Source organism: Dysidea avara, chromosome 11 (genome assembly GCF_963678975.1).
Source record: "Dysidea avara chromosome 11, odDysAvar1.4, whole genome shotgun sequence".
Lineage (NCBI taxonomy): Eukaryota > Metazoa > Porifera > Demospongiae > Dictyoceratida > Dysideidae > Dysidea > Dysidea avara.
Window position 1 is genome coordinate 22,971,765 of NC_089282.1, and position 19,166 is coordinate 22,990,930.

At 38.4% G+C, this 19,166-nt stretch overlaps 2 protein-coding genes across 3 annotated transcripts; both read right to left on the reverse strand.

Moving 5' to 3' along the window:
* Window positions 1–255: 255 nt before the first annotated feature.
* Window positions 256–9,412, reverse strand: LOC136238246 (uncharacterized). The gene is made up of 3 exons (XM_066028602.1): window positions 9,081–9,412; window positions 702–838; window positions 256–647 (listed from the first exon to the last, which is right to left on the reverse strand). Exons 1-3 carry the CDS (start codon window positions 9,352–9,354, stop codon window positions 396–398), a joined length of 663 nt encoding a protein of 220 aa, XP_065884674.1. The 5' UTR covers window positions 9,355–9,412; the 3' UTR covers window positions 256–395.
* A 3,477-nt stretch (window positions 9,413–12,889) lies between these two features.
* LOC136239357 (uncharacterized) lies at window positions 12,890–16,821 on the reverse strand. Of its 2 annotated transcripts, none has more exons than XM_066030096.1 (4): window positions 16,711–16,821; window positions 16,370–16,644; window positions 16,153–16,292; window positions 12,890–13,317 (listed from the first exon to the last, which is right to left on the reverse strand). In XM_066030096.1, exons 1-4 carry the CDS (start codon window positions 16,767–16,769, stop codon window positions 13,081–13,083), a joined length of 711 nt encoding a protein of 236 aa, XP_065886168.1. In that variant the 5' UTR covers window positions 16,770–16,821; the 3' UTR covers window positions 12,890–13,080. The 2 variants fall into 2 exon arrangements, with proteins under 2 accessions (XP_065886168.1, XP_065886167.1); XM_066030095.1 differs by having other exon boundaries at window positions 16,370–16,647; window positions 16,711–16,814.
* Window positions 16,822–19,166: the final 2,345 nt, after the last annotated feature.

A 19,166-nucleotide genomic window follows, 5' to 3' on the forward strand; every position in this document is an offset into this window, starting at 1 on the left:
TGTAGTGTTGATCATGCAGTGTAGTGTTGATCATGCAGTATAGTGTAAGTTGATCCATTCAGTCGACAAGCAACTATGACCCACTAAAATGAATTTTAACTAACAAGCTTGCTATGATCTTACTGCTGCATGCTGCCAAACTTTTTGCAATAATAAGTCAACTCTTTCTGCTATATAAGCTATGTATTCTGATACACCAGACAAATTAAGTGACACAGCTATTAATTATGTCCTTCAACCCACGTTTATGTGACTATAATTGGATATTTATGACTATGTTGACAAAACTGCATGTAGAGTGTATTTTAGTTTGTGAATGCTAAATCTATCCAGTGCAATTATATTCTGCTGTTGTTATATATAGTATTATTTCTGTTCAACATGTGTGTGACAAATTACAAACTTCGTAGACGAAAAATAGTTACTTCTGAATTTATTTGATCTCCAGGTACGAGAAGTGCCCTGCCTGATTTTGCAAATGCAAGAAAATATGATCTCCCATATGTTCTAAGAGCAAATTGTGGAATTTCTCGACTATCCACTGGGATTACCCACACATATCGTTCATCTCTGGGGCTCAGTCTTGTCACCTGACATCCATCTGGTATATTAATGTCTGGAAGGCCATGAGAGTTCTTCTCATGGAACTGTGATAAACAAGTATTAACATAGATGATTATTGATGATGCTATAATGCTTACTTCACACTTCACTATAGTACCAGAAGAATCCCAAGTGATGAAGTTGCCTGGATACAGTTTACTCTCAAAGAGTACATGTGTAGGTGGCTTTTCTGAACTGTCAGGATTTCCCGTGAAGGTGTAATACTCAAATTGAACTATATAAAATACAATATTGCATTAGCTAGCTTTGTTATTAAATAAACTAGTGGAGAGTATCTTATCTGTTCATGCAGATTGTTTGTGTGATGGGAAATGATACACCTATACCACTTTTTACCAGCCAATTCAATACCAATACATTTTAGGTGGAAGTTGGCCAATACCTGACTGATACTGATACTTTGCCATAGAGGTATTATTTACAAGAAACATCCAGTATCTCCAATGCTGTTTAATAAGCCAGCTTACTTAAAATACACTTGTTAATATCTTATAGCATTGCTTGTTGCTTGACTTGCCAGTTTTGCAAGGGAGATGTAGTCACTACCAATAATCCTGTAGAACTATCTGTGACCAGGATTAAAATCATTAAAATTAAGCAATCAAGCATTAAATTTGCACTGATTAAAGTGATCAAAAAGTCCTAGAAGTGGCTAGCTCAAAAAGAAAACAAGAATATACGAAAATATGTGCTAAATCATCAAGTAATATCAGACTCTTTTCAGGTAATCAAGCTATGTACATTTGCATCAATCAAAATCTTGCAGATGGTTCAACAGGGCTATTGGTAATGACTACCCTGGCCTTGTTTGGTGGTCATCATGTACTGAATCACAAATACTTAGGTTTAAAGGAAGAAAATCCATCCCTCCTGGAGGAGACTGAGCGTGGCGCTCGACTAGACATTGGGTGGCCTGCAGTTCGAATCCTGGGGTAGGAGGGATTTTTTTCCTTTCTTTGGCCCTTTTCTGTTTCACCTTATTGTTAGCTAGGTTAAGTAATCATTTAAAGTCTCCAGTTCTTGTTAGGTTAGGTAATCCAAAGGCTGCAGCACATGTTGCTGTCAGACCTTCAGTGCTGGTCACTGTAAAGTACTAATAATAATAATAATAATCATGCATGGCTTCAGTGAATCTTGGGTTTGGAATGGATTACAAATACACTCACTGAAGTTTCATTTTTTAGAATTGCTTCAAAGCTTTGTTATTACAATGATATTAATGAACATAACTGATGGTTACAGGCCCCAACACTTAGGTAGCTCCAAGTTCCAACTTTAAAAATTTTACATAAATGCCAGCTGCCACAAGTAGTAAAAATATATATTAGTATCCATCGCAATGAAGCTTGGAGGGTAAAGCAACATCCGAATCTAATGAAACCAAATCAAGCTTTGAACTATAGTGCCCATTCAACTTCATAATCACTGGCTTTCAAGTAATTCATGGCTATATGTTCTTCTATAACGCCCCATTCCACTTGCTATGCATGCTGCCATCTTGAAAACCAATATTAAATGATGTCATATAGTAGTGGTTTTGGTATTGGGCACTTAAACTGATACCACACTAAAATAGCTGATATATATATATCAATAAAAGTATTAGTATATCGGTGCATCTTTGGGACCTTATTCTAGCTACGTATATATACCAAGCAAATGTGCAAGTATGTAAGTCGATGATGTGGCTCAACCCTCCTATGTTTGAGTGACCAATTAAATGTTAGCATGCATGCATGTTGGTTGCAGATATGCTCACAAGTCAATCATAACACTACAAATAAATTTACTGTTACAACACACAGGCATAGATAGCTATTTGCATGCAGTGGCAACTGCCAGCTACCATCTATCTTTAGCATAAAATATATAACTGAATTAAGTGACCGCTATATTGAAGTAACAAAGGTGAAGAAGAAACCAAGGTTGAACCTGACCATAACCATGTAACATCAGGTTTGTCTGTTAAGCACAATAATGTCTTTCAGAAGGTAAGTTTATGGTGAGTTTGAGGGTTGGAGCGAGCAAAGTGAGCGTCCTGGCAAAGCTAATGCAAAAAAATTAGTTGCTTCTAACTAAAATCATTTCTGAATATTTGTTACTAACTAAAACTAAACTAAAAGATCATCCACAGCTAGAACAACACCATTTCAGAGGCTGAACAATGTGTGGAGCCAAACTTGTTGGGATCAAGATCTTGTTCTTATTATGTGCCATAAAGTTTTTTATTATCCCCACCCACACTGCGGGTTTCAATACTTTTTCAGTCTTATTATATCAATGATATTGTTGCATCAGTCAATTAAGATGCTCAGTCAATTAAGTTGCTCAGTCAGAGATTCTAATAAAGCAATCACGCTACCCTAAACTCCAGCAGTCAGGTGTGCCGGCTTACATGGGGTTTAAATGCAGTTTGGTACTACAATGGATGGCACTATTTACTCATTTTACTGTAACATTTCAACAAAAAACAAGCTATCTTGAAATCTTGCATGGTTGTATGTGTATGTGTCCCCCAGAGCACCAATGGTCTGACAGACTATACCAACAGTGCATGCATATTCTAATATCTATGTAATGATAAGATTTGCAGACAGGGGGAAAAGTTACTGGCAAATGTCACAAGGTGACAAATATCGGAGGTGGTTTGCTTTGAGCAAACAAAAGGGACAAACATTGACTATATCGTTCTTGTCAGTTTTTACATACTATCAAGTTTCACATATCCAGTTAGCCATTAGATGATGACTACAGAAGACAGAGAATGAACTTTAAGATATAAATTGTTTTACAAAGTAGCCTAAAGTAAAAATGGACAAATACCAATAAGGCCACAAAAAAGTTCATCACTCAATCTGCAGGCTACATGCAGACGTGTTGTGATCTAGGGTGTGGCACTCTATAAAATCACATGCATGCATAGAATAAGATGCCATTATTTGAGGGTAAAAAATGTATGTGTTGTATGCTAGAAAATTTTTTTGAAATGCTATTGCGAAGAAATCGTACTGAAAGTTGATGAAATCAATATTAATACCATGACAAAAGGTTTTAACCCCAATGACTAGAATTGACTGTTATAAATTTTCCTTTTTCCCTCAGCAATTAACATTTGGAATTCCTTACCCCAACACGTGATTGATTTAACAGAATTCAAACTTAGCCTAGCTGGACTAGCAACTGTTTAGCTAATGATATATCAATGTGTATAGTCTTGTGTAGTAAATATTGTATACTAATACAATGTTTTTGTAATTGACAGTATATAGTAATTGTACCCTTTTTGTGCATCATACTCTTTTTGAGGTCTGTACACAGGGGCGGAGAAATAGGGGGCCCACTGAGGCCACTTATTAGGTTATGGAGAGGTAGAGGACTGAAGGCCATTATTTACCTTGATGATGGTACTGTGGCTGTACGAGGTAATGATAGAGCTATAAGTGAAAGTGTCATAGTTAAAAGTGATTTGGAGAATGCTGGCTTTGTCATCAATGTAGAAAAAAAAGCTTAATATGGGACCCATCTCACAGTATTGAATGGCTTGGATTTGTTATTGACCTATCTAAGGGTGAGTTTTCAGTTCCAGACAGCAAAATAAGTAAACTAAACTGCAAACTGCAAGAGATAAAAAAAAAGCCAAATTGGTTGGTGCAAGGCAGATAGCCAGTGTTGCATGCACAATAATTTCTATATGTCACTATAGCCCTGGGTTCAGTTTCCAGACTAATGACCCGTGGCTTATACGCTGTGCTCAATAGTAGAACCTCATGGTACCAAACACTTAGCCTGACTAAGAAGGCCCTGAAAGGGATTGATTTTTGGGTTGAAAGAATTTCTCAGTTTAATGGTCAGAATATATGGCCCAAACCATCAGCACTCTGGTTGGTATATTCAGATGCTAGTTCTATACAGATTTTGAAGGATATACAGTGGAACATGGTAGTCTAGTTGCCAATGGGCAGTGGTCTGCTGAAAAAGCAGCCCAGAGCTCCACATGGCGAGAGCTGCAAGCAGTAAATCTAGTTTTAAAGTCATTCCAAAAGAAACTTACAAATGAGCGAGTCGGTGGTTTACAGACAACCAGAATGTAGTTTGAATTGTCTAACACGGCAGTCCCAAACATGCTTTGCAAGCTGAAGCTTTAGACATATTTTCTGTGTGTGTTAATAATAGAATCAGACTAGAGCCTGAATGGATTCCCAGAAAGAAGAATGAATTGCTGATTATTTCAGCCGTATTGTAGACTATGATGATTACATGCTTAACCCACCTATGGCTAGATGAGATTTGGGGTCCACACAGTATCGATAGATTTACTAGCCCAAAAAATGCTTAACTGGAGAGATTTAACACATGATTTTGGGCCCCAGATTCTGAAGCTGTGGATGCATTTACTTGCAACTGGAGTACGGACAACAACTGGTTGTTTCCACCTGTCAATTTGATCCCTAGGGTAATTACACATGCTCAAGCATCAGGAGCTAAAGGCACCCTCATTGTCCTCCAGTGGCTGTCTTCCCCGTTCTAGCCCTTATTGTTTCCCAATGTACTAAGCCAGCAGATTTTATTTTAGAGTGGCTTGAATTACCCTGTGGTGATGGGCTAATTGTACCTGGAAGCTCAAGTGCACCAGTCCTAGCTATCTGGTTCCAATGCAATATTTGAGTAGATAAAATCTCTATCTATGTTATCAAAATAAATTTTAAAAGTTCAATTTTAAAATTCAAAAAAAATTAATTAATTATTTTTAAAAAGTAGAGAAATGACAATTTTGGTTGTAAATCAGAGTTACAGTGCCATGTTGGTCACAGTCAAATGTGCAGCTTGTGTTGCATGGTCACAGCTGGGAGGTGTAGTGCTGTGTTTGTCACAGTTCAGATGTACAGTGTTATGGCAGTCACAGCCCAGAGGTGCTATACTGTATTGATCACAGCTCAATGGATTGATGGTCACAGTTCAGAGGTGTAACACTGTGTTGGTCACAGTTCAGAGGTGCAACAGTGTGTTGGTTACAGTTCAGAGGTGTAATACTGTGTTGGTCACACAGTTCAGAGGTGTAACACTGTGTTGGTCACAGTTCAGAGGTGTAACACTGTGTTGGTCACAGTTCAGAAGTGCAACACTGTGTTAGTCAGAGTTCAGGAGCGCAATGCTGTGTTGGTCACAGTTCATTTGCAATACTGTGTTAGTCACGGTTCAATGGATTAAAATGATGTGTTGGTCATAAATCAAAGGTGCAATGCTGTGTTGGTCACAGTTCATTGATTTGTTTGCAGTGCTGTATTGGTCACGGTTCATAGCTACAGTGTTGTGTTGGTCACAGCTTAAACTCAAATCAGTATTGAGACCTGGGGAAAGTCAAAGATTCGCAGGGGTGTGACAAACTAGATAACTGTTCCTTCTCAAGACAATGTGTGCATGACATTTTGTTCTGTATAGGTATGTTAACACATGGGTGCTGGAAGTTGATCAATGAAATAGAAGACCCAGAGTTAAAAGACCTTGCTAGCAGGTTGCCAAATACAGTATTGCATAGTTGGGCTGATAGCTCTGTTAAAAATACATTGGTACATTCAAAGGTTGGAAGAGATGGGCACTGGCTCACAAGGTGCAACCAATCCCAGCCAGGCCACATGAGTTTGTCTTGTACTTGCAGTACATTGGAGAGCAGTCAGCTTCCAAATAAGTAGCCAAAGAAGCCTGCAATACATTGGCCTGGGTCAACTCTACTTCTGTATTAGCCTCACCATCAGCCCATCCATTGGTGAAAGCAACATTGGATGGCTTGCGAAGTACCCTAGCAAAGCCAGTGGTGAAGAAGGAGCTACTCACAATTGAAATGGTTGAGGCAACATTAGCAGATGTGGATCAGTCGGGGTAACTTTCTGATATGAGGCTTGCGACCGCATGTTTACTGGACTACGCCTCATTTCTACGGTTCAGTGAACTAGTGGAGCTACAGCCATGTGATTTTTCAATCACTGGAGAATCACTGGAGATGTGATGACCATCCGAATCCTCTGAAGTAAGAATGACCAATTGAGACAAGGGGATGAAGTGGTGCTTGCCAGAACCAGGTCAAAAACATGCCCAGTATCAAGGCTCGAAAGCTACCTGCACAGAGTGGAGATGACATTGAGAGTTGAGAGGTTTCTATTCCAGACAATCCTGAAAATGAAGAAAGACGAAAGGTTTCGAGATTCAGGAAAATATTAAGCTACAGCTGTTACACAGTCTGTTTCTCAAAAAGATAGCAGCTTTGGGTTTCCCAGCCCAGGAGTTTGGCCTGCACAGTACGAGGTTAGGGGGTGCCACTGCTACGGCAAATACTCAAGTCCCAGACCGGATTTTTAAGAGGCATGAGCGATGGAAAAGTGAGAATGCCAAAGATGGTTACGTGAAAGACAGCCTGAAAAATTGCCTAGAAGTGTTAAGGAATATTGAATTGTATCTTAAAAACTGTTACAGCCTTCTTTGTGCCTCTTTGTCTATTGTTAGTCAACTGCTGTGGTGACACAATCAGTGTTGGGAGTGCATGAGATCGAGGTACTCTAATAGAGCAGTCAACTAAGTACTCTAATACAACATTCAGTGGAATCATATGAGTTGGTTCTGCTTTGCAATTAATTCAATCTGTCTCCACTAACACATTATATCTATACATAATCAAGAACATGAGTCTGTCTGAAATGACTTTATTTACTGCTGTATCTACAGTAGTCATTGTTAGAATATCATAGGAGCAGTGGCGGAGGAAATAATTGATATGAGGGGTGGCTGACCAGGGGTAGAAATGAACTGAGGCACTACATTGTCTCTGGTTTGGTAAGGTGACCAACGAGGAAAAAAGGTCACAACCAGCTGACAATAGGTGCCCACCTCACCAGCTATGAATTTATACTGATAAACTACATAAAAATCCTTACATAGCTTGCTACACACTGCTCTAATACTGTGATTGCTTTACTAGAGTGACTGCTCTATTAGAGTATCTCGATCATTATCATGTTTTCAGCCCCACACCAAGAAGGATAATTTCGCGTGATATCATTCTGAGGGGGAGCTAAGCCCCCCCTCAGCAGACCAAGGGAGGGCTTCAGCCCCCCCCCCCCCCCCCCTTCCACCGCTTATGCATAGGAGTATCCACATGGACCACTGAAAATGCTCTCAGATTCATTTAAATCACTTTGTAACTTACAGCCACCCCACATGACTTCCCCTCCCACACACTCACACAAACACATACACACTTTTGAGTACTGTTCTCCGCCCCTGTTTGTACAACAACAACAATAATAATAATAAAACAGACTATTGGCACTACAAAGTGAGTTGGTAGGTATGCTAAAATATATAACATACTTGTGCCGTGGTGACTAAGTATTAGTTAGAACGGGTCGACAACGTTTCTTCACTATTTAGAGACCCAAGGACAATGTGGGCGAGGTTACCCACAAACTCAATTGTTAAGAAAGCAAGAGAAAGTGGCAAACTGCACGTTAGCACTGGGATTTATCTCCTTAAGTCGAGTTGATTGCGTCAGTGCCACTGCACCGGCGTGACATTCATAACATAACATGACAGTGCCAGTATCAAGTAATTACTATATGCCAGGGCTAAAATGATACTTGTCCTGTACAGAAAGTATGCTATTAAGAAGGGAATTGTGAGTGCTAGAATGCTTATCCTTTGTTTGTTGTGTCAGTGCCACACTATGCTGGACATTGGTATTGAACACCTAGCTGAATGCTAATGATGCCTGTCTTGTCCAGAAAGTAAGCTAACAGTAAGGACATTTTAGTTTTGTCTTTGCTAATTTTCATTTGATGAATTTAGTAAACAACCACCAGCAAGATCACAGGTTACTAACTATTTCGCCATTAATTTCTATTGGATTTAGTAACCTCAGACATCAAAGCAAATATTACGTAAAATTTTCTAATTCTGCTTAGGGGAGGTTTTTGCAATAGAACTCTCAATACTTTTTCCCTCACTTTTTACTGAAAATCCAAAGCTGTAGCAATTTTTTGCCATACCATACCTTAGGTTGCAATAGATAATAACTACCAGATACAAAGTATAGAGGAGCGATTTAGTCTCCCAGCACTTGGCATAATTATTATGGATAATGGTACAAATAAATTTTCTGTTTTCATTCCACCATGTTTACTGTGAGTCCTAGAGTTATGCAAACTCTCTGAGTTAGGGGCACAATAAAAATCCCCCATATATGATCATATGCATCGAAATCTAGCTATAGCTAAGCTATTCATAGTTAGCTGAGCATAGAGGTTGTGCGCTTTTATAAGTTTGCTTGGACAACATACAATATAAGGTGCACATGGTTTTATACTAGTAAACCCTGTAAGATATCATTATCTGTTCATAATGCAAGCTTTAGCCCCGCCTATTAATCATTAACTTGATTCGTATCGTAACAACGATAGTACACTTACAAGACGGGTCTGTGTGTGACATATCGGTTGCAACGTAGACATGGATAGTCCCTTTTGGGTCCTTTTGTGCCTGTAGTGCTCCATATATGTATAACTGTTGGTTGTTGACAATCACTTCACCGCCCACGCCGGTCTCACTTGGACTGATCAGTAGATTGCCTTCGTTGCATATGCCTAGTACCTCTTCTTTTCCACTCTTAGTACGAGCAACCTCCAACATTATGGAACCTGTCGCACGCTCCCATTTACAACGAGGACTAGGCGGAGTCGCCATCACTACAGTTTCTAGTCGCTTAACCTCAGCTACAGATCATCAGCACCCCCCCCCCGAATAGTTTACATAATTTACATAACTTCAGTACCGCACAGAAGGCGCGTCAACATAGCTAGCTACGCCTAGTCTGGCGCCGCCCGCCCCTTCGCAAAAAGTAAGGGTCTGGAGAAATACAAATACCTAATCATTTCAAAAGGAATTCAATTAGACAGCGCACGTAATGCTTGTTACGTCAGATGATTGCACTTCAATTCGAACAAAAGCATTGTGTTGCCAAGGTGATTTCTGTATGAACGTCATTGGCATGCACTAATTGGCTAGCGCCGAATCTGGGCGCTAGAAATGATTTAGTATCTGTATTTCACCAGACCCTTACTTTATGCGAAGGGTCGGGCGGCGCCAGACTAAGCCACGCCCTTCACTACCAAATAAAAATGTAGCAGCCATGCACTGAAACCTTAACGAGCGGCTGGCACGCCTATAGTAGTTAAATCCGAGAGGAAGTCAGTGTAGTCGAGTCCACCGATACAAGCAAAGACTTAGCTAGCTAGCTAGCTATTGCAGTCGATGTTACTCAGTGTTAATGTGTTGGGGCGCCAGCACTAATGTGTTGGGGATGTCTTGGGGCGCCAGCACTAATGTGTTGGGGATGTGTTGTGGCACCAGCACTAATGTGTTGGGGTGTTGGACGTGGTAGCTATAAAAAAATTTTTTTAACTGAGAAACTGTGTGGGGGACACAAAAAAGAAAAAAAAAAAAAAAAGAAAAGCGGTGTGGGCACGAGACTACATCCCTGTATGCTTGTAATGACAGTAATGTATATTTGTCTTAATCATTAAGACGTTTATTCCCTCACTACTCGTACAGACTTTTTTGCTTCCTGCGTATTGCGGTAACGTGATTACATAATCACGTTTTAATTGCAAGAAGTGTTACAGTGATACAAACAAGCAAAATTACAGACAACAACACAAAGATAATAATACTTAAAGATTCAATCTAATGAACTGATCCTACCCTCTGTACACACAAGGTCAATAGCTCCAGACTCTGAGGCCAAAGCGGTGGTAGCCTGATCTAGAATCTCTCAAACAAGTAATGGCTGCTTGGAGTATGGAAAAACTCAGTTTACAGGGTCTTGCTGTAAGATTGCCCATTTTTTCTGACAGCAGAGTGGCCATTCTCTTGTACACCACTGTGGCCAAAGGACCCACGATGCCTCCAGTGCATGAAAACACTAAGGCCAATGAAATTTGATTAGCAGTTTCGCGTCATCGCCCGCATGCTTTTGATACACCCGCATGGAATTTCATTATTGGTATTTCAGATTGAAATACTCTAATAGAGCAGTCACTTTTACTCTAATGGAGCAATGAGCTATACTCTAATGGAAAAATCACTTGTTATATGGATTAGTAACGTATTTTAGCTATTTAATGCAGGAGTAATCAATGTAGACTCACTTTTTTGGCAGAAATCTTCATGTTTGGGATGTGTGTTGTGCCTTTTGGAAAATAATGAATAATGAATAATAACCGCCCGCCCGCATCAAATTTTCAAAAATCTGAGCGAGAAACTGGTAATCAAGTTTCATTGGCCTAAAGGAGAAAATGTCCCATGTTCTACTTCATGAATCCTCTCTTCATATTTTCTCTTCTTCTCTAGTTCCGCAAGCCTGTAACACTAGGGTAAAGATACTGAACAGTATGTGGAAGCAAAAGGATTAGCTAAACACCTTGAAATCAAAATAACTTTCTGACCACGTTCCCAAAAACCATTGGCAACAACATCAAGACGGGCACCATCCTCAACATTAGCTGATCTATGCTGAAAAGATTCCCCTGATAATGGTTGTAAAGATGGTTCAACTTCAACACTATGTGTCACATGGTTCAGAATCACTGCAATATGCAAGTGTTCAAATGGAAGCAAAAAAAGTCACCTTAGGGCTACTGATTTTGCAGTTTTGGGGGTTACCAGCAAAATTTTACTAATTGTTTTCCAACACACAGAATTACAACAGTATAGTAGCCAGCTACATGATTATCCCTTAATCTTTCAAATATTGCACAATATCGTTTTATACTACTCCACATATTGCTTTATATCTCCTACATACATTATGATAAAATTTTCAGGATTATAGTTCTCTATTGTTCAGTGACCAATTGAGTATGATAATAAAATAATCCACTTGGGATTGTGATAGATTTAAATGCAACAAATATTTTCAATATTTTTTACCAGAAGTATGGTAGATTTATTGGCAATATTTGGTGTTTCATTGGATAGCCACAATATTCAGCTACAAGCAGAAAAAATTGGAGCAGAAAAGGATGTTCTATAATGGCTTTATGACTGGAATAATATTATTCATTGGCGCGTGAAAGAGTAGGAGTATTAATGACAATTTATTGTCGTCTTGTATAAACAAGACCCTTCTACGGAAATTTATAGATGTATATTTCTAGCTTTTGCTAAGAAGTTACTAAACTGATAGAATGGGTGGTTTAGACAAAACACTTTCCATCCAGCTATAAAAAACATTTCAAGTGGATGCAGAAAATAGATGCTGGGAGAATATGGGTTATTATGGGTTGTACATTTTACAGTGTGTTGAAGGTCCACCAGTATTCTGTACTGGTGGCCAAGTATAATAAATAATTAATGAGCTAAACTACAAGTAATCAAAATTTGGCACATTGGGTGATTCGTTACATCTACTACATGGGCATAGGAAAGAGTACGTACATGGATTATTAGATATGAAATTTTGTTCAAAATGGTTATAAAAATAATTTTGAAATTTATATTTGATTGTAGCAGGGTGCAACAGTTCATGCATGGTTTGTAATTGGTAATGTATTCCAGGGGTGTGGTAGTCTATAAAAATTGCGGCTGTGATTATTTGATTTTCTTATACACTGTAATTTGTTGCTAGTTGCTTCACTGGTAGATCCGATTGTGAAGTTTACATGGTCTATAGAGTTGGTTGAAAATTTCAAGCTGGTAATAAAAAACATGATATCATTAATGTCAAGGATGTACATGCATGAAGGGAAGTAACTTTAATTTCATTAGACGTACAGGTTCTGTAGTCACTATAGTATAATCATTCAAGATGTACTTTGTTGCTCGCCGTTGGATGCATTCTAATAGTTGAATACTGCTTGATGAGGTAATAGTTTCCATAAAGCAGACGAAAACATTAATTGTGACCAGACAAAAGAAGTATATATTGCTTTTTACAGTTGATGTTAATGCTATCAGAAAAGGTACGACATAGTAAACCTAGATAGTGTTTTATAGGTATGCTGGTAGTTCCAATAGAATATGATGTAATAATGGATTTGAAGGACATGAATAGGAGTTTACTTAGACTAAACAGGAGATTCAATCTTATACTCCAACTGTAAAATGAAATAGGGTCATTTTAAAGTTGATGGTGATCATGCAGATGAGTCACAAATATAGGTTTATAACACTTAGTATCATCTACAAAAAGAAATTAAGCAAACAGATTTTCAACCATCCATACTGTTGCAAGACTCAAAATTTATGTAGCTGTATGTAATAATCACTAAGAGATGTTTCTGCTACACACACACAAACATGCATACTTCATTTTCATGCAAGCATGACTATAAATTAATGCTGTTCAGTCAGAAATTATGCAAGTGCTATTTACTTGTGTGTATAAGCATACAGTAATTCTTTACAACAGTTTCACTGATATCGAATTTTAAAAATTGTTACTTCTTCATTTATTTCTGCTCCTTGCACAAGAATGGCATCACCATTCTTTTTGAATGCCAGGAAATGAGACTCCCCATAAGCCTTCAGAGCAAACTGCTCAATTTCACGATCATCAACTGGAATGACCCACACAAATCTCTGGATCATTGCATCGTAAATTTTTGAGCAGAGATTATCTATCACTGTGTCTGGGGCAAGTGATAGTTGCTACAACAATGACAACAACCAGCATGTACAGCTATATTATTTCATATTATTTCATTCAAAAGAGTTTACATATACATGTGACAAGATTTTTACTATATCTAGCTGTATTCACAGGATTTACCTGTCACACAGGTCCCCATTGTGGTATGTCAAAAGTGTCCCTCACTACCCCTAGACATTGTGATGGTGAACTGAATGAACATAGCAAGCATAAAATCTTTAAGGTGCTATCATGAATCAACAAAACATATTTCCTTCACATGATTATGTATGCCTTTCTGGTGCATTTGAGGTACGCATGGCCTCACAGAAATTTGAGGTTTCTGAGATGATGTTGTAGGCTATTTTTGCTACGCTAAAATCACCACTTATTTTTTTACAGCATTTATTTGCTTATAATTAATAGTGAACGTTCTATTAGTTCCAAGTACTACAACCCTATACGATTTAAATCTGTAGTACACCTTTCATTTCAAAGTGCAAGTCCCCTCCATTAACTCTAACTACACACTCTGACATGTGTCAATCATGAACTTCACAGTAATTCTATTGGTGCTGAAACATACGACTATTACTGCAGTTCGTACTAGTCTATACAGGATATTGTGGTACAGTTATATACAGTGTTGGGAGTAACGCGTTACTTATGTAACGCGTTATGTAATATTATTACTTTTGTGGTAACAAAGTAATATAACGAAATACGCTATGAAAACAGGTAATATAACGTAAGATACTTTACTTACAAACGTAACGCGTTACCTAAGTAATATAATTACTGTAACGAGTCTAATATGACGTAATATTATTACTAAAAGTAACGAAGTTACTAATCTCGTTAGTAATCCTCTGAGTAACGCCTAACCACAACGAAGTAACGAGGCCTACTGAATAAAGCTTATTCACTAGCTTCTTACTTATAACCACATTGTCCAACAACGCAATCATGTCACGTGATAAGGTGGTAGTTTCACACGTGACAGCTTAAGGCTGTGGACACAAAGTAATGTAATATTATTACAGTTACTTTATTTTATGGGTAATATGTAACTGTAACTAAATAGTTCTGTTGCAAGTAATATGTAATATGTAACTAGTTACTTTTACAAAGTAACTTGCCCAACACTGGTTATATACCTAACAAACACTGAAGTGTGTCAGACACACCGCAATATACACACACTATATGCAAAAGTGTGTATATTGCGACATTTTTTGTTGTGTCAGATACACTTCGAATGTGTCTGGCACACTTTCATTTTTTTACAGTGAAAAGATGTGATGTAATTAAGCAAGCACAATCATAGTATTTCTATAATGATGCTGTATTACACTTCATAGGTAGGAACATGGATCAATAATTGTTATAAATGCTAACCTTATAGTCGGTTCACGTTCACCTGAGCCCTTGTTTCTTATTACTAACTCTTGTTACATGGGCCAGCTGCCCAAACATTTAGTAGCACTGTGAAGCCCTTTAAATGCCAGAACTGTTAATCAAAAAAGTGCTTTGATACAGGCAAGAACAAGTGAGTTATGAGGCTTTAAAAATACAAAGTTGCTATTGTTCTGGCAGCCGGAAATATTTTGTCAGGGCTATTCTGGCAGTCCACTAGATTTCTCTTACTATCAAACACACTAGTTACATGCTATGCCCAGTGTATTCAACTTTGGGGCACACGTCTAGTAGTTGCTCTGAGTATTTGACTTTAGGGCATGTGACAAGTAGTATTAGCATTAGGGTTTAGGATTGGGATTGGGTTCAGCTTTGGTTTCTTCTTTGCCTTACTGTCTATATATAGAAGTTACTGCACTTGGAGACATATAAGGTAGAAACTAAGGGAGATAGGTAGCTTGGAGCTATGTAGCACAGTGGCTACAACTCTGGGCTCACACACTAAAGGTCCCGGGTTCAATTCCCGATCACAGATTTTTTCTTTTGAAAACCCGTTTTTGTCTAAGTTTTATTTTTATTCACATAACTGCCAGAACAGTAACAACAGCATTAAAAATATCCCATACATTTAGTATGGACAATTTAGGCGCACAAACATGTTTACAACATGAAAACATGTTTGTTCCAGTACAAAACCATTGGGAGTAAACACATGTTCATTTCTTTGATATTACTGTATTTGGCGGGGGTTCAGGTGAACGCGTGCCGACTACAGTATACAGTTATGTGCATGGAATTATTCTCTATCAGACTTTCTCTGTAACAAGGTCTGTCTTATAACCCGCCACAATGAATGATGACACTGCACGTTTTATTAGAGTTGTAAATAGTGTATGTTTTATTAGAGAGGTTTGCTTAAATTTTGGTATTTGGGTTACAAATAAAGGCACTCCTACAAAGCTGTCACCTAATCTGGATCAATTAATTTCTGGTTATTCAGGGACAAATTTATGGCTGTTTAGATTTTAGGTACAATTCAGAATCACTATAATTACAGTGGAACCTCAGTTATCTGGACCTCACTTATCTGGATTCTTGACTACGGAAATGACTGCTCTATTAGAGTAGTGACTGTTCTATTAGGGTAGTTGATAATACTGAAAAATGTTTTATATACAGTTTCAGAGATATGGACTTTTCAGACTTATGGACCACCCCTAGTCCCAAAGGGTTTGGATAACTGAAGTTCCACTGTATAGTGGCAATGTCATATTCAGTTTATAGAGCCACACCTATCCATCCAGCTATCCTAAACAAATAATAACAATGCATGCATGCACTCACTCACTCACTCACACACGTACACGTACACGTACACACACACACGCACACACACTGCACAATAAATGTCTATGCTAGCCACCACCTATAAACATTACCTCGCATTTTGCTGTTTTGTTTTTTAAGTCCCAGCTGATGAAAAAATTCTTATATAGCAAACTTTCAAACAAAATATAGCTAGGTGGTTTTGTAGAGCTTGTGGCATCCGACTCGTGATACAGATGACAGTTGAACTGATCTATAAACACACATGTAAATAACCACCTGTAGCTTAGCTAGGTAGTTCATTAACTGAATCATAACATTGTGGCTTACATGATTTGTCAGAAGGGTCTGGTGGTCCAGTCTGGACAACGATTTCAATATCTTTAGTTTCCTCGTCTTGTTTCGCCCGTATCGTTCCGTAAACAGCAAGTCTTGAGTCGACAACTCTCAATTTACTGGGCTTTGGATCGCTTCCTGCTGCATTGTAGCACTCGTTTATTATCACCAATTCGTCTTTATTGCTGTCTTCAGAATGTGCCAATTCTAGCATCACTAAACTGCTTGAACGCTTCCACTTTCTCGCCATTTGCTTTGCTTCTCTGCGGCTACTGAGTTATAACCGAGGTTATAACAGTTCCCTAAAACTCATTCGTGCCAACTCGGCTGCTCACCTGCTCTCAAGCTCTTCTTTCTTCGTTTGCTTCTGCGCACTTTGCCTCGAGCTCTGCATTCCTACGGTAAGCCCAACAAAACTTTGTTTTATAACTAAAATATATGCTATAACTATCTAGTTGCTAAGCAACGTGAAATTAATAATTATAATTTAATCATATAATTCAGGGACCAATATATCTGTCAGGATGTAGTTGTATTATTAACTCATGATTAAACATACAGCTATAGTGAGGCCTCATTAATAGAGTAGTCTACAAGCTCAACAAGAGGTCTGTATACCCAGCCATCCTCTCTTGGATCAATTGTTGTTGGCTTGCAAGGCTGGACCCTGACCCCTACCTGAACTGCCAGGGACAGGGGGCTGCCATGCAGTTTTGTGGAAAGATAACACTGGCAACAAAACTGAATAGCATAGTCACAGTAAAAACAAGTGTGCTATTAGCTATAACACATCCCTAGTTTGAGCACACTTATATAGCACACAAACGTGCCACTCATTGTGCACAAAATGTGTTGAATTAGCTTTTAAACAGTACGTGTGTTACAACAGCACACCATATAATTACACGTGTGCTAAAATCTAGCATGTTAAATTACCAATGTGCTGTTTTAGAGAACTGGTGTGTTGTTTTAGCGCACTGACTTTCACATACTGTGATGTGCTAAAATGACACACCTATGTGCTAAATTAGCACAAAAAGAGTAGCACATGTGCTGAAACTGGAGACATACTGTTTCTGTGTAGCTAACTGACTCAGATCTCTGCTATTCCCATCAAGGGTCTACATAGCTACATATTTATGACCCTTTTTATTTAGGCCATATGGCCTAAATAAAAAGGGTCATAAATAGGTTACTCAGCGTCCCTTAATTGGCTAGGTGGGCCAGTCAGGATGGGAATGAATATCTCTGGACAAGCAGTGATGATAGTGAGAAGAAGGAATGCATGTGTGTATCTGTCTGTGTATGGTGTGTGGATGTGCAATGGTGTGTGTGCACAGTGTGTGTTATGTGCATGTTACTTTTTGTGCTTACTGTGACACTGTGAAAACAAAACAGTGAAGTGACAATTTGTTATCACTTTTTAGTACTTCTTCCCTGCTGCTATAGTAATACTCGAAAATTAGCAACACTCACTAGCTACTTTAAATTGTTTCTTATTGTGAAGGAGTGAAATTTATGTTCACTATGTCTATCAGCTTTATATGCATACAACTACACTAGTATAGCAACACTATAGTACTATTTAATTGAATTTCTATACATATATACACGTATATAGTTGAGTAAAATGAAAAACAACTATATATATTAATCTATTAACACATATACGTATTAATTTTTATGATTGTGTTTGTACAAGTACCAAACAATATAGATAACATGAAGCTTATTCAAAAAGTTGTTAAGGTAAGTTTCAATGTTGAATGTACAGCCATTGTGTGGACATATACGTCTCTATAGAATGGAAACTAACAACATGCAGTATAGCTTTTATATAGCCATAAAATTTCAGTATCGATTTAAAATTATCTTTGGCATATAAACACTGCATTATAATATACTTGTTTGCGGTGATTCTCATGCATGGCACCAGAGGCGGAGAAATAGGGGGAGGGGGGGGCAGAGGGGGCAACTGAGGGACAGTGCCCCCTCACTTTTTCCAATGCCCAGTTGCCAAAGTAAAGCAACTACTTTAGTCATTAGCCAACTTACTTTGCCTTTATTTACTGGGATTTGTGCTAAAGGTTATGCAAGCATGGAACACTGCATGAATCAGTATTGGCCACTTTTGGGAGTGCACGAGATCGATATACTCTAATAGAGCAGTCACCTAACTACTCTAATAGAACATTCAGCGGAATCGTTATAAGTTTGCCCTGCTATATGCAATTAATTCAATACATCTTCACTACAACACTTATATCTATATGTATATAATCAACAGCATGAGTCTATCTGAAATGCCTTCATTTACTGATGTATCTAATTGTACAGTGTCTCAATGATAGTCATTGCTAGTCTCGCGTGGCCAGACCCTTTCCGCGCAGCCGCTTATCGATTGGAAATTACAAGCGCCGCGCTACCTTGGGGTCTGGCCACGCGAGACTAAGTCATTGCATAGCAGTATCCTATTCAAGTACATATGTTCCACTGAAAAAGCTCTCAGATTCAATCTCAAAGCATCCAAATCTCAAAATTTTCCTGTGGGGGCATGCATGCCTCCAGACCTCTTAGTATTGGCGCGCTTTGCATGCTATAGGATTTTAAAACACTTAGTAACTTACAGTCAAACCAAACGACTTGCCCCCCCCCCCCCCCCCCCCCCCCACTTTTGAGTACTGTTCTCCGCCTCTGCACGATACCCAAAGATTTATGGTATGCTGTCCCATTAGAGATCAAAAATTACATGGTGCAGTCAATTTTTGGCCTGAAAGGGCCGATGGTATTT

Excerpts from the sequence above, each read along its gene's own strand:
- LOC136238246 (XM_066028602.1), bottom strand. The coding sequence starts at position 9,354 with ATGGCGACTCCGCCTAGTCCTCGTTGTAAATGGGAGCGTGCGACAGGT. Across the intron at positions 839-9,080 it reads GTCACACACAGACCCGTCTT|TTCAATTTGAGTATTACACC; the intron begins GTAAGTGTACTA and ends TATTTTATATAG. Across the intron at positions 648-701 it reads GTACTATAGTGAAGTGTGAA|TTCCATGAGAAGAACTCTCA; the intron begins GTAAGCATTATA and ends TGTTTATCACAG.
- LOC136239357 (XM_066030095.1), bottom strand. The coding sequence starts at position 16,769 with ATGCAGAGCTCGAGGCAAAGTGCGCAGAAGCAAACGAAGAAAGAAGAG. Across the intron at positions 16,648-16,710 it reads AAAGAAGAGCTTGAGAGCAG|TAGCCGCAGAGAAGCAAAGC; the intron begins GTGAGCAGCCGA and ends GTTATAACTCAG. Across the intron at positions 13,318-16,152 it reads ACAAAACAGCAAAATGCGAG|CAACTATCACTTGCCCCAGA; the intron begins GTAATGTTTATA and ends TCATTGTTGTAG.